The sequence below is a fragment of the Euwallacea similis genome, chromosome 6 (genome assembly GCF_039881205.1).
Source record: "Euwallacea similis isolate ESF13 chromosome 6, ESF131.1, whole genome shotgun sequence".
Lineage (NCBI taxonomy): Eukaryota > Metazoa > Arthropoda > Insecta > Coleoptera > Curculionidae > Euwallacea > Euwallacea similis.
Window position 1 is genome coordinate 2439592 of NC_089614.1, and position 12661 is coordinate 2452252.

General features: G+C 35.2%; 1 protein-coding gene across 1 annotated transcript in view; it reads left to right on the forward strand.

Moving 5' to 3' along the window:
• LOC136409489 (protein timeless homolog) overlaps positions 1 to 11741 on the forward strand; it is a 135438-nt gene extending 123697 nt beyond the window's left edge. The window contains exons 18-20 of the mRNA XM_066390998.1: positions 8559 to 8774; positions 9017 to 9201; positions 11101 to 11741. Coding sequence (XP_066247095.1) covers positions 8559 to 8774; positions 9017 to 9201; positions 11101 to 11730 — 1031 coding nt within the window. The 3' untranslated portion in view covers positions 11731 to 11741. The remainder of the gene's footprint in view (positions 1 to 8558; positions 8775 to 9016; positions 9202 to 11100) is intronic.
• The last annotated feature ends 920 nt before the right edge of the window (positions 11742 to 12661 follow it).

Below are 12661 nucleotides of genomic sequence, written 5' to 3' on the forward strand. Positions count from 1 at the left end.
TTTTGTTCGGTTTTTTTATTCCACTCAATCGGAAAATGCTTGTTAATGGATGGAATGTTCACGGTACACATTGGACAAAGCGATCAAAAAAAGTCCGTCGTCATTTGTTACCCCCGGTAGTTAAATCTTCCCTCTAATTGTATGCGTTGGACTGTTGGAATGCTGGACAGATAAATAATTCATATTTAGCCTATTATTCAAACGTCATTAGCAAGGCAAACAGGCCGGAACAAACAGCTTAGGGACGGATTACCGCCTACCTTGGTACAAGGTCGGGGGATCATAATGGCACTAGTTGTCAGGATAAAGTGATTTTCAATTGGGAGGGGGTTGATTTAACAATTGAAGTCTCTTAGGAAATATCTCATACGGTAGTTACCCTCTAGCTATTGAAGAGAGCAAGATATACATATTTTTTCTAATTGGTTCTTATGAGTTTTTTGAGATATTTTAGTGGAACTGTATGAAAAATTTTATTAATACGAATGGTTAAGATTTTGATAAACTCCATTAATATTTAATCTGGAAGACGAGGAAGACATTTTGCAATAATTAGAGGCATTGTATACTAATGTCAATTTCAGGTAGTATTTACTTTAGTAAAGTAGCAGGCATTTATGAATTATTCTTTTATGAAAACATTGGACAATTCACGAATATTGCCTGAAGGTGAATGAAACTGTATCGTAATATGTCGAAGGTGTTTTGTGATAACTTCAGTTTAAATTATATTGATAGTAAATTTAATTATAGGCGTTTTTTCAGTTATTAGTCAATAAATTTTTACAAATTAGATAAAGGAATACCTGTGATTCTTAACTTGGAAGTCAAAGAAGCCATTCTGTAATAATCGGAGATAATTCTATCTGAAAACTTCAAATATTTTTTGAGACCTTTTATTGTTTGTGTGTTAAAAATCCGTTCAAGGTGGGAAGGTAGGTTAAGGAAAAGTCAATCTGCAATAATAATTAGAGGATGAGTTTTAAGGAAATTTGGTATTTTGGGGGTAAAAAGTGAAAACTACTTGTAAGAAAATATCGTACTAAACAGAAATAGTCTTCCACCTGAAGAGGAAATACATGTATTAATGCAGTTTTCTATAAAATTTTCGCGTATAAAAGTACCATTTTGACTCTGTTTTGGTAATAATTTATAGCACAGGGGTCGAGAAGAGACGTAAAAGTGATGGGCAAAGGTGAACGTCCATTTGTATTATTTATGTTTGAAAATTCCTATTTTTCATCACGCTATATAATGCAGTTTGTCCGACGTCAAAATTTACAACCTAGAGATCTTGGGAATGATAGGAGATTTGAAGTTGTTTAAATAGGAATAAATTTATTAGATATCCCAACAGTTTCTGAAGATATCAAATATCGGCATCTTTACGTTTTCAAATAAGTATATGGATTTATCTAAACTCGATTCTTAAACTTGTGTCTGGAATGAAAACGGGTCCTAGTGACAGGAATACTGCAAAAAAGATGAAAATTTGACAATTTAAAAGTAAAAAGCAAGAGTACTAACAACAAAAGGTAATAGACAATAAGTGGTAACTATGTGAAGTACTCCTTTCGTGTGTGTTTACTGGTTCAGAAAAATGTCGTTCGGAGCTAACAAAGCAAACCAAATAGGGGCACTTTAATCAATTAATGTCCGAGACACTCCTTTTTTGTTCTGAAACCGCGCCCAGTTGTTTTCCAATTATTCCCAGCGTAATTTCATTATTTGCACTAGATAGCCAATTAGGTTTTATATACATGCTTGACAGTGGAGAATTGGCAAACAGCCGGCCAAAATCTAAATTTACCCGGAACAGCGAAGAATTTATTTCTGGAACTAACCATTATCTATACAAGGTGACATATTTTAATCGGGAAAACTATTCCTCCGCTAAATATCTTAGTGAAATGTCTCACTAACTGAAGGAGTTATACTCGAACCAAGTACGGTAAAAATAATATTCAGCATCCTGCATATCGATAAAGATACATTAAAAGATATAACTTCATAATAAATGTTTTCTTTATTTTTCTCAGTTGTGTTACCTATTAAAATATCATTCCGGTTAAAACGTGAATCACTCTGCATATTGTAATGAAGTGAAAACAGTGAATTTCAGAAAAATGGAGGGGATGGATGGTTTTTCTATACGATTCTAAAGGGAAAATGCTGTGTTTAGAAAAGATTATTATTTCCCAACAAACACTCCCACAAAAGACATTACCAGCTCCCAACGCAAACAGCACATAACACGTGTTTACACTGAATCCTCGAGATGCATTGACACAGCCTCGTTACCTTTCATATATCACGAGAACAAACATATACTTTAACAGACCAAACAGCTCAGGAAGGGACCTTTTCTGCATTAAAGCAGGTCGACAGTGACAGATCGAGCCAAAGACAAATATATCTAAGGTCAAAGTGTTTCGCAAATACTATGGGTGATGAAAAGCAGATTGCCTTGTGGGTTTGATGTTTTCCGTCGATTTGAAATTCGATTCTAAGTCTGAAGTCTGGCAACTCAACCCCATATAATAAATGTCCGCTTAAGTAAATTCTCTCCTTCGAATACTTCCTTTAATTAAACCGGACCCGATTGGCAGGTCATCAATAACGGTTTTTAAGCTTTCCATTTGTGCCGCACGCCGAAGGAATATCTAATTTGAACCTTTCCCAAGCGAAGTCTTCCGTTGGGGCCTTTAGAGAAGGACAACAATTGCCTGCTAAATAAAAGCTGAGCGTATTTAATAATTTAGCTGACGAGTCTGGTTAACACCAGCATGGCAAAACCAACAGGCCATGAACACTTCATCACGTTAATGTTCGTCGTGTACGGCGGAAAAACGTCGCAACTGTCCCCCAAGGGCAGGAGGGACCGAAATGGCCCCCCTGCAGGTATAAATCAAATATTTTATCAGTCTGCATTTGTTTCAAATGAGCAAATAAACGAGTTCGTACCTCAGCAAACCCTTATCGTACGTCAGTTTTCAGCTGCTCTCGCTTGCATCCGTTATTTCCATGGTCGCGCATTTTGCTGGGGATGATAACGACGGGTATAAATTGGTGTGGTCTAGATTAATGTAACTTGCTGCATAATTTTACAGGAACATGTGCGGGGATGCAGGTAAACCAGATGCGAAGGTAGGGAAAAACGGCTGCGACGCCGAATTGTTCTTGGGGGCACAAAATGAGCTTTACGTGAGTGGGTAAAGAGAACCTCTCTTATATGAAATCTCTCTCATATGACCCTTCTTTTTCGTTGAAATTAAACAATTTTTTCTTTTCTTTTGTTTGTTTTGTAGAATAACACCTCACACAAAAGTGGGTGTTGTTAAAGCGGTGGAATTGCATTCTATTCTCAGTTAAAACTAACTGAGAATGACATTCACTCATTACTATGTCAGAATTTAAAGTGTTTTTTTCATTGTTGCTCTTATTATATGGTCATTTTGCTTTGCTGGCTCGATTTTTTAGACTCTACACTACTTTAGATCATTTGTATAAAATAAAATTAGTTGTCCGGTTGCATGGCATGGCACAATTTCAAATTTTATTTCTGAAATACTATCAGTGGAACTTGGATTTTATGTTTAAGGTTTGGTAAACCATAGAGCTGCATCGATTTCTATATAAAGTTGAGAAATTTTGGATGTGCCTCTGGTCATTCAGGACAATAAATTGAGGCGTTGTGTCCGATATCACGTCTATACACATATCCTTGTCAATGATGTATAAGAAAGCTTAAATGCATGAGAAAGGACTATTTATACGAAGAGGTCAAATTAGTGATCTTCTGGGGTACAGTTTATTTCAGAACTATATACAAGTATTACTTATTCAAATCAGAACATAGGAATTGTTCAAGTGGGAGAAAGACTGCATAATGTTTAATATGCCTTCGATAAAGACCAACGACGAAGTGGGTTGAGAGATCAGCGACCGAATTGGGCGAAGTCAGTCTAATGTTTTGTCAGATCTCTCATTGTCTCAAAATTTAATTGGATTAAATTAGTTTCGAATTTTTACTTATTTATAAATCATTGTACATTTCTCCATTGTAGCATAACTTAGGTACGTCACTGATGAATATGATGATCTGAGTTCGCTAATATTTGTTTGTCATCTTTTGGTGGGTACAAGAATGAACCGAGACTAGAGGTCAATTGATAAACGAAACGGAACAATTCGTTTATCCTTTAAAAGGATATCGGAAAATAAATAAATTGACCAGTGCAGGTAAAGCATGTACGGAATTTCGATTTTAACGTGCAAAGTTATTTTGTCTTGAATTTTTTACATTTATTTACATTGGTGTTTTTTCCTTTAATATTCACAGTTAAATCGATACTAATCTAAACATCGAAGTGAAGACGCGAACCGGACTGACTCCGCCTACTTCGTTGTTGGTCGTTGCTGAAGGCGTATTAAAAACTTATGTGCTCCTTCTTCCACTTGTACAATCCCTATGTTCCGACTTGAACTGGTGATACCTGTATATATCATACTATCTATATATATATATAGTATGATATATATATAGTATAGTATAGTATAGTATAGTATAGTATAGTCACGCTCTGATTCACTAATAAAGCGTTTGTTGACGTTATTAATATCGCTCAAGGTGTACGATCCTGAAATTGGCACACGTGGTACAGAAATAGGTTGTACATTTTTATTGTTTTAAAGTTTATAACTTCCCGGAAGTAAGTCATTCACTCCGAGCCCGGAAGAGTCAGCAATACCTCCCTAAGAGTAACAACTTTGAACCTCTCCTTTCTTTTTTCTAGTATTGCCCTTTCTCTACCCCACAAGTTCAGAAAACAAGAAAACAGATCCAAAAAGTAGAAAGAAGGGCGAGTCCCAAAAAGTTGTGATACGTTTAGTGTAAAGCACGTATTGTGCTCATCAGGTTGTATTTCAGTACAAGTTACTTGTCTTTTTGTTTTAACTCTGGACGGGTTTTTTGTTTCTATGTATAATGTAACTCAGAGTGTTATCACCATAATGGAGTAAATCACCATTCGTGTTTATTCATATTATTATTTTTTATTATTTATATTATTTTATATTGGTATTGTGTCGGTAATTTGTTTTTTAACATCGATATAAAATTAAAATCAATTTTTTTATCACTAGAAATGTATTATTCAAATTCATTATATTCTTAAATGCAAATACAACGTCTAAATTATTTTGGACAAGGTAAATGGGCGAGGGGTCATTCAATTACCCCCTCTCTCCTCTCCTTACCCCTAATAAAGGGGGTTGACAACAAACAATTCATAATAGAATCAGTAATTAGGAACCCCTCAACTTTCGAGGTATATTGAAGTATCATATCATGTAAGGCCCAGATAAAATTCTGTAGATTCGTTGCCAGCATTTTGGTAACATAGATACGCTATACCTTACCTAAAATTCACATTTGTGTGTTGTTACATAGATAGATACCGAAAACGAATTTTTGGAATGCCACCCTTCTTACGCGTGTAATAACCCCAGAAGTCAATAATTCAAAACCATAAATAATCCCTCGAGATAGATTTCTCCCCCGACAAAGAAACAAGGGGTTGCCTGCGAGAAGCCCCGCTTGTACGTAATTTATTTTCGGCAAAACAGACCAGAGGGTGTGCACACAATTTTTCTTGAGGACCCTTCACATCCCTTTCGTGCTTGGACGGTCAGTCATATGGTAATGGTGTGAAATTATTCATTGCATTCGACATTGATAATTCACCGCCATGTTTCGAGTGGTTTGCTTTGAGACATCTCACCCTTGCCATATCCCGAAGTATTTGAGTATTCAATAAATAATAAGCGTCAATCTCGATCAATGTTTGCTTGAACGTATCCGGTGGAAACTGCTGAAGTTAAAGATAAACACAGGTGCGGTTTTATGCAGGATCAAGTTGGAGTTAATTATCAATGTAAGCAGGGTTTCAATTTGATTAGCCCGTTTCACAGTGAGTGAAGTGTATCTGTTCTAACTACTAATTCTGTTGAGGTTGACTGGAGGTGTGAAGTCTTGCGTGCTTCATGAATTTAGCGCAGATTCCTAATCTCTAATAATCAGATTATTAGTTTTCAAAGGATTAGAATTCCTATTATAGTTTACCGCAGTATATTTTATTTGCAGATGGAAGTCAGAGCAAATAAATTTCCGATATATATCGTTCGAATTTCTGTCGATATTGCGCGTTATTCTCGCTTTCAATTTCGCCGAGACTCGTTTCGAAAGCAGTGATTTTTTATTACGGTGGAAAGCTCTTTGTCGGCGTGCGTGCTCGACGAGGTAAAATGAAAAAAGGCCAACATTCTTATGGCTTACGTCGAAAAAGTTCCTCCGTTTCGGTGGGTTTTATTATCGTAAAAGTTTCGAAAACGTGTTTTCTTTCCACTTCTGGCGCAGAGTGTTTCTTAAATAAATATCAAGCTTCATGTCGAGAACGTTTTGATTTGTTTAAAAATACATAAGTCAGCAAGCTCTCTCTTGGGGTCTCGGGTCAAGTGGCCCGAGATTTCTCCATTTTGAGCTGAAAGTATCGAATACTGAATAACGCTGAGATTTCAGACCGCTGTCCGACTGCTACAAAAACAAGAAGGAGGGGTCATCCTTCAAGGGCGCGTGTTTATAATGTTGGGTAGGACAAAAACGTGGCAAAACATAAATGGACATTTTTTTGGTACCTATTTTTACTCATCAATTTTACACAATAATAGCCTCAATAATTTTAGTCACAATGCTAATTGTATTACCTGCATCAAATGTTATTCAAAATATGTTTGATGATTATTTGAATAGCTGTGCAATCCAATGAACACAAAACCAATTTCGGCTTCAATTTCCTACAACGTTTTAACTGAATTATGTCAATATGCTAAAAATCGTTTTGCACTCAAATGTTAACTTATACATGAAACATTATTGTAATCACTGATTTATATTAATCGCAGATCGAAATATGCAATAATTACTTTAACGTTGGTAGACAATGTGATACTGGGATGTTGAACTACTGCTAGACTAAGATGAACTTAATGCCATTAACTGTACTGCAGGCTACCCCAAGTGCAAAATGCATTTAAGAACAACAGGTTGCCTAACAGTGAGTAGCCTGATCAGCATTGACCCTATGAAAAATTGAACAGAATTCAAGTGACTAATAAATACTATATGAAAGTATTTTTAAATCTAATAAACTTTCAAGTAGTAAGTAGACTGATCCACATCAGCAATATTTCGAGAGAACCAAAAGTTGCCCAGACATATTAAATTTTATGGGAGGATTTTTGTTGACTCCTATTCATTTTATGATATCTAGTTCTAAAATGTCAGCTTGGTCTAGTTCCACAAGAGCTATTCTAGGACTGAAAATCTCCTAGAGTACTTCTAGGCGAATATGAGCGCAATCTTTTTTTACCCAAGCCGATAACTTCAGGTTAGATTCCTAAATTGAAGTGTATAATTGCTCCAGGATATCTCAGTAAGTAAATAAGCCCGGTAAAAGGTAGGTAAATCCCAAAAGTCGCAAAATATTGATGAAAGCAGGTTGTCGACGAGGAATTGAAAAAAGGAAAGAGAAGAATTGAGTTATGAAACTAATTGAATATCTAAGGCTAGCTAGACTAATCGGTACTTTTGGTTTTTGAATCTGAGGGTAAGGTTCCTTCCTCCCTTCAAAAATATTCTCCTGTTTACTGATATTTTGTCTAGTTACTGGCGTATCCTCTTACCAAGAATTATAACAGATTGTGGTGCGTGTAGTGTAGGTTCTAACCTGAACTTCAGTACAAGTAATCCGTCCTTTTGTTATAACTCTCGATGGGTGGTTTGTTATTATGTATACATATAACGTAACCCAGGGTGTCATTAATTTAATCGAGCAATCCATTATTTGTGATTATTTTTTTTTTTTTAGAGTAGTATTTGTGACAGTAATTCGTTTGCATAATAAAAAATCTTATCATATTATTAGAATTAATTATTAAAATTCAATATATTCACAAATTCAATTTCAATGTCCAATCCATTTTGGACAAGACCATAGGTAAAAATACTGCTGCATCCAATGGTAATAAAAATTGCGAAAAAATTAAACAAAATTATCTCGTTAATTCTAGCGAGTGCCGCTTAAACTTATTATTGTTAAAATTCTGTTCATTCTTCCTAATGGCGCTACGCTTTAATGCCACCCACATTAATTCATCGAAACTTCCCCTATATTAATTATTTCGATTGAACATTCGGGAATTTATTCGTATGGCCCGGAAGAAAAGTGGCAGCGATTCGTTTGTGGTCGGGCTTTGTTTAATTTATACGAGGAAGTCTGGATTTCGGATTCGGGCAAGCAGGTTCGAAAACAATGAGTTTTAACGAAATGAACTAATTTCGAAGGACAATCAAGGAATTGGATTTGCGCGGTGATTTAGCTGTTCGATTGCGGAAATGGGGAAATCTTGAAGATTTTTAAACTTCAAGAGCACCGTTTCTTGTAACTGTTATTGGAACACTGAGATTTTGAAATAATGAAAAAATGTTCTTCTTGCAGCTCATCCGGCGAACTCAGACCGATCTTCTCAAAGTGATATCAGTGATGATGAGCATTCTCAGTCTCAACCATCCTCATCAATGAGAAAGCCCTCACAAAACTGTCCAAAGAAAGAGGCAGCTAAGAAACAGAAATCGGAAAGGAAGAAAGTTGCAGTATTTGTTCCAGCTTCGAAGACCAAAATTGCTGAGATTCTTATTAAAATCTCTGGTGAAGGTATATTGCTAATTGCATATTAATTTCGAAGTAACTGAATCGATGAACTGCCGATTTCTAGGCGAGGCAAAAATTTAATTCCAACTTAAGCTCCATTTAATTAACCGGGTTTCGAAGTTCGATTCACTGTCAAACTGAGGAGCGACTTTTATCCGACGAATTTCGGTTGACGTTATCGGAGTTCTCGCCTCCGCCGGTACTCGAAATAGAATTTGGATATTAATTAGTCTTTCATCTTTCAGAAATGCGGGAATCTCTGGAGTGGTTAAAAGAGAGTTTAGGCGACGCCATTGAAGATTACGAGGTCGAGAATAATGAAGGTATTCCATTAGTTCCCGTAATGGATTACGCCGAAACGGCTATGGAAAGCCTAGAGTTCCAACAACTACTCAAAGCTTTAGGTATTTGTCCTCCTTACGACGAACAGGTAATTCCGATTTCGGCATAGTTTGCAGATTTTCGTAAATTGTTTGCTGGATAATTTAATACTGCCTCGAATAACTGAAGTTTACTGATCAATGATAAAGATTTACGGTTTGACTTAAACGAGAGATTCAAATTCGGATTAGTACTGGTTATCTTAATTTTTGAGAACTATATTGTGATTTAGAGAGAAGATAGAGAAAGTTAAGTTGGCCTTTTCTAATCATTTGTTGTCTACTGGAGATGGCTTTCCAGATGACGGTAAGGTGCAGGTCGTTCATAAATGTGAAAAGAGAAAAGGGTTCGATTTCCTGGAATAATTGGAAATTAATTAGGCCAAAAAAATCCCAGTTTCACTTTCGTTACTAAAACCTGTAATTGCGAATCGCATTTAATATTTTGTTGCGTTTGATGGAGATCGAAGCAAAAACAAACATAAATATTATCGGTGCTGACCACCCACAGCTTTAATATACTATAGTTTAGTCTGTATGTATGGGTATTCTAACCGGTTGTAAGCCTGTTTTAACTCGTTTTATGTGTTTGTTGTTTCTATTGTTATATGCATTTTAAATGTTGTATCTGCTGATGTCCTTAGGGGCTAAACTTAAACAACGCACCCCATCCTGAAGTTCGTAGTTGAAATTGTAAATATTCTTAAAATCTTTAAAGAGAAATTCTAGGCTACAAAAGGTCCTCGTACAAACCTTAAATTGTTTTGACAAAATAGTCAAACTCGAGAGGAAACTAATGTCTCAAGAATAAAAATTACAGCATATACAGGGTGTTTCCTCACTCTATGGTCAAACTTCAGGGGGCGATTTTACAAGCAAAAATATGAAAAAAAATTCGTATCAATTTAGGTCCGGAAATGATTCTTAAAGGAGCTACCACTCTTTAAAGATGGCGGTCAAAAACTAGTTTTTGACTAACTGAAAAAGAATTAATAACAATGTTAATAATATTTATTTAACAAAATGCAAGAACATTTTAAATATTTCACTGTCTAAAGTAAATGCTGGAAATTGCCCTTTCCAGCGTCGATGCAAACTTCACATCTTCGTGAAGAATTGCACACCCTTGCAAAAAATCCAGAATTATTTTTAATTATTTCACAACAACGAATTATTCGCATTCTAAAAAAAATATTAATTAATTATAATTATATTAATTTATAATTTTTAAATTTTATATAAAAAAAAGTACAGTTAGTCAAAAACCGGTTTTTGACAGCCATCTTTAAAGAGTGGTAGCTCCCTTAAGAAGTATTTTCAGACCCAAGGTGATTGAAATTTTTCTTCATATTTTTGCTTGCAGGATCACCCCCTGAAGTTTGGCCATAGAGTTAGGAAATAACCTGTATAGAGTTACTAAATTAACCTAATTTTCTTAAGCTAAAATAGGCAAAATTTGAAAAAATAATTTAAGGAATATAGAGAAATTCACAAGATTTTTTTTAGTTTCAAGCTTTTTTGCTCTTAAAAAACAACATATCCCAAAATATACAAACATTTTTCTCTGCTTGCTTTGAGAACTTACCCAAAATTTGTCATATTATTTTTGCCTGTCGTTGTGAAGCTTACACTTCAGGCAATCCATCAATCTAGGATAGCTGTCTTGGAACACTTTTCAAAATAATTTATTAGCCCCAGGACAATTTAGTTCCTTTCTTCATAGTTTGAGAGACATCTATTAGCTTGGCAGAGAATTCAAAGCCTGTAAAATTGAAGGAAAACACATGTTGATATATTTCGTTTAGGACGCCCTCTTTCAGCTCTTGTATAAGTCAACTATGCATTAGGCAAAATCAATAGTAGATAGTTTTCTTCTCGGAGAAGTAGACAAACTCAAACGTCGATTCTTCTATATTTTACATATTACCCAATTCTGCTTTTTTCTTCAGGAAACTTATTGGCGAATCCCCGGTTCTTTAATCCCTCAACTCTTACAAACACACTGCGACCTGATCCAGCAAGCCCTAAACAATACTCTCCAAATTGAAACTAGAAACACTGAAGCAACTTTACCTTTAAATAGCGAGAGCTCTGATGACGAAGACGTTTTTGATAAATTAAGGATAATTACTAACCCTGAAAACCCTCGAGCGTCGTCTGAGACTACTGGTTTTCCATCTCAAAATGTATCTCACGTCACAAGTGAGACGCGGGCCTTTCCTCAATTTACTATTCAAGAGTTCATTTTGGATGATGATAGTGAATCAGGGGTTAATGTAGAAATGGAACAAAAAGTGTGTGGAGAGGGTTGTTTTCGTAAAAAGGGGGAACATATTATGCATCAGGAGCGTGAAGAAGAAGAAACTGAAGCGCAACATGAAAAGAAGATGGGGCACCAAGAAGATATTTCTGAAGGTGGTAGTATTTTCCGGAAAGAAGGAAAATATATTATGAATAGCGATAGTGAGGGGGAAGGAAGTACTGAAACAGAGAAGCGTTTAAGATCTTTGTCGGATTCAGATCAGGAAAAGCCAGCGGCTAAGCGCAGTCGTGCACTAATAGATAGTGATGAGGATTGAGTTTTGACTTCATATTTCTGTTTTTTCTGTTTTTTCCTTTTAATAATTCCTTTTAATTCTCCTTTTAATATACATATTTTAGAACTTGCTTAGTGCTTTTTGTAGTAATTTCTTTTGTTTGACGTTACAATGGATAAGTATTCAATGTGTTTAAATCGAGTCTTATTTTGAAACCAAAACTCTAGTAGAGCACTTACTGCATGTGAAAATTACATGTGGCCTTAATGTATTAAGGAAATAGCAATAAAAACAATGATGAAATAAAGACTAGTCAATGGTTAGTTTCTCGGTTTCCTTGCAAATTAATTTCTAGCTAAAGTTGTTAGTATTTTGAGGATCTATTGATCCTAAGGATAGTAGTTTAATTTGAGGACATAGATTGCCTCTTTGAAATTACTTTTATAGTTTAACAACCCTGCGTGTTTAGAGTACAATTTATTTTGAGTCTGATGGGTCTGACAGCTTCAAAGTTGTATAGTTAGCGAAGTCTAGCACGTCCAGGTAAACGACCTGATCCCATATAACATCTTTAATAAATATAACTAGGTCAGACAGAATTGAATAGATTTGAATAATATAAATATCACTTATGCGTGCTACAGCAGCATTTAAAGAGTTATATAACTTTTGTATAAAACCATTCAAAACATAATGAGATGCAGGAAGCACAAAACTAAGTCCAATTTTTTGAATTAAAATTATGCGATTTTAACTCACAAATGCGTTACACGTGACACACAAAATTACTTCACTGATGAGCAAAACAATTTTAGTCTTTCAGCTGCAATGATATTGTAAATCTCTTTAAATAAATACATAATATTACAAAGATAGGTGACACTCTTGCATGCACACTTACATTGTTTTACCGGTAAATATTGCAGTACAACGAACATCAAATAAAAATGTTGTGTAATCTGAAATGAAACTA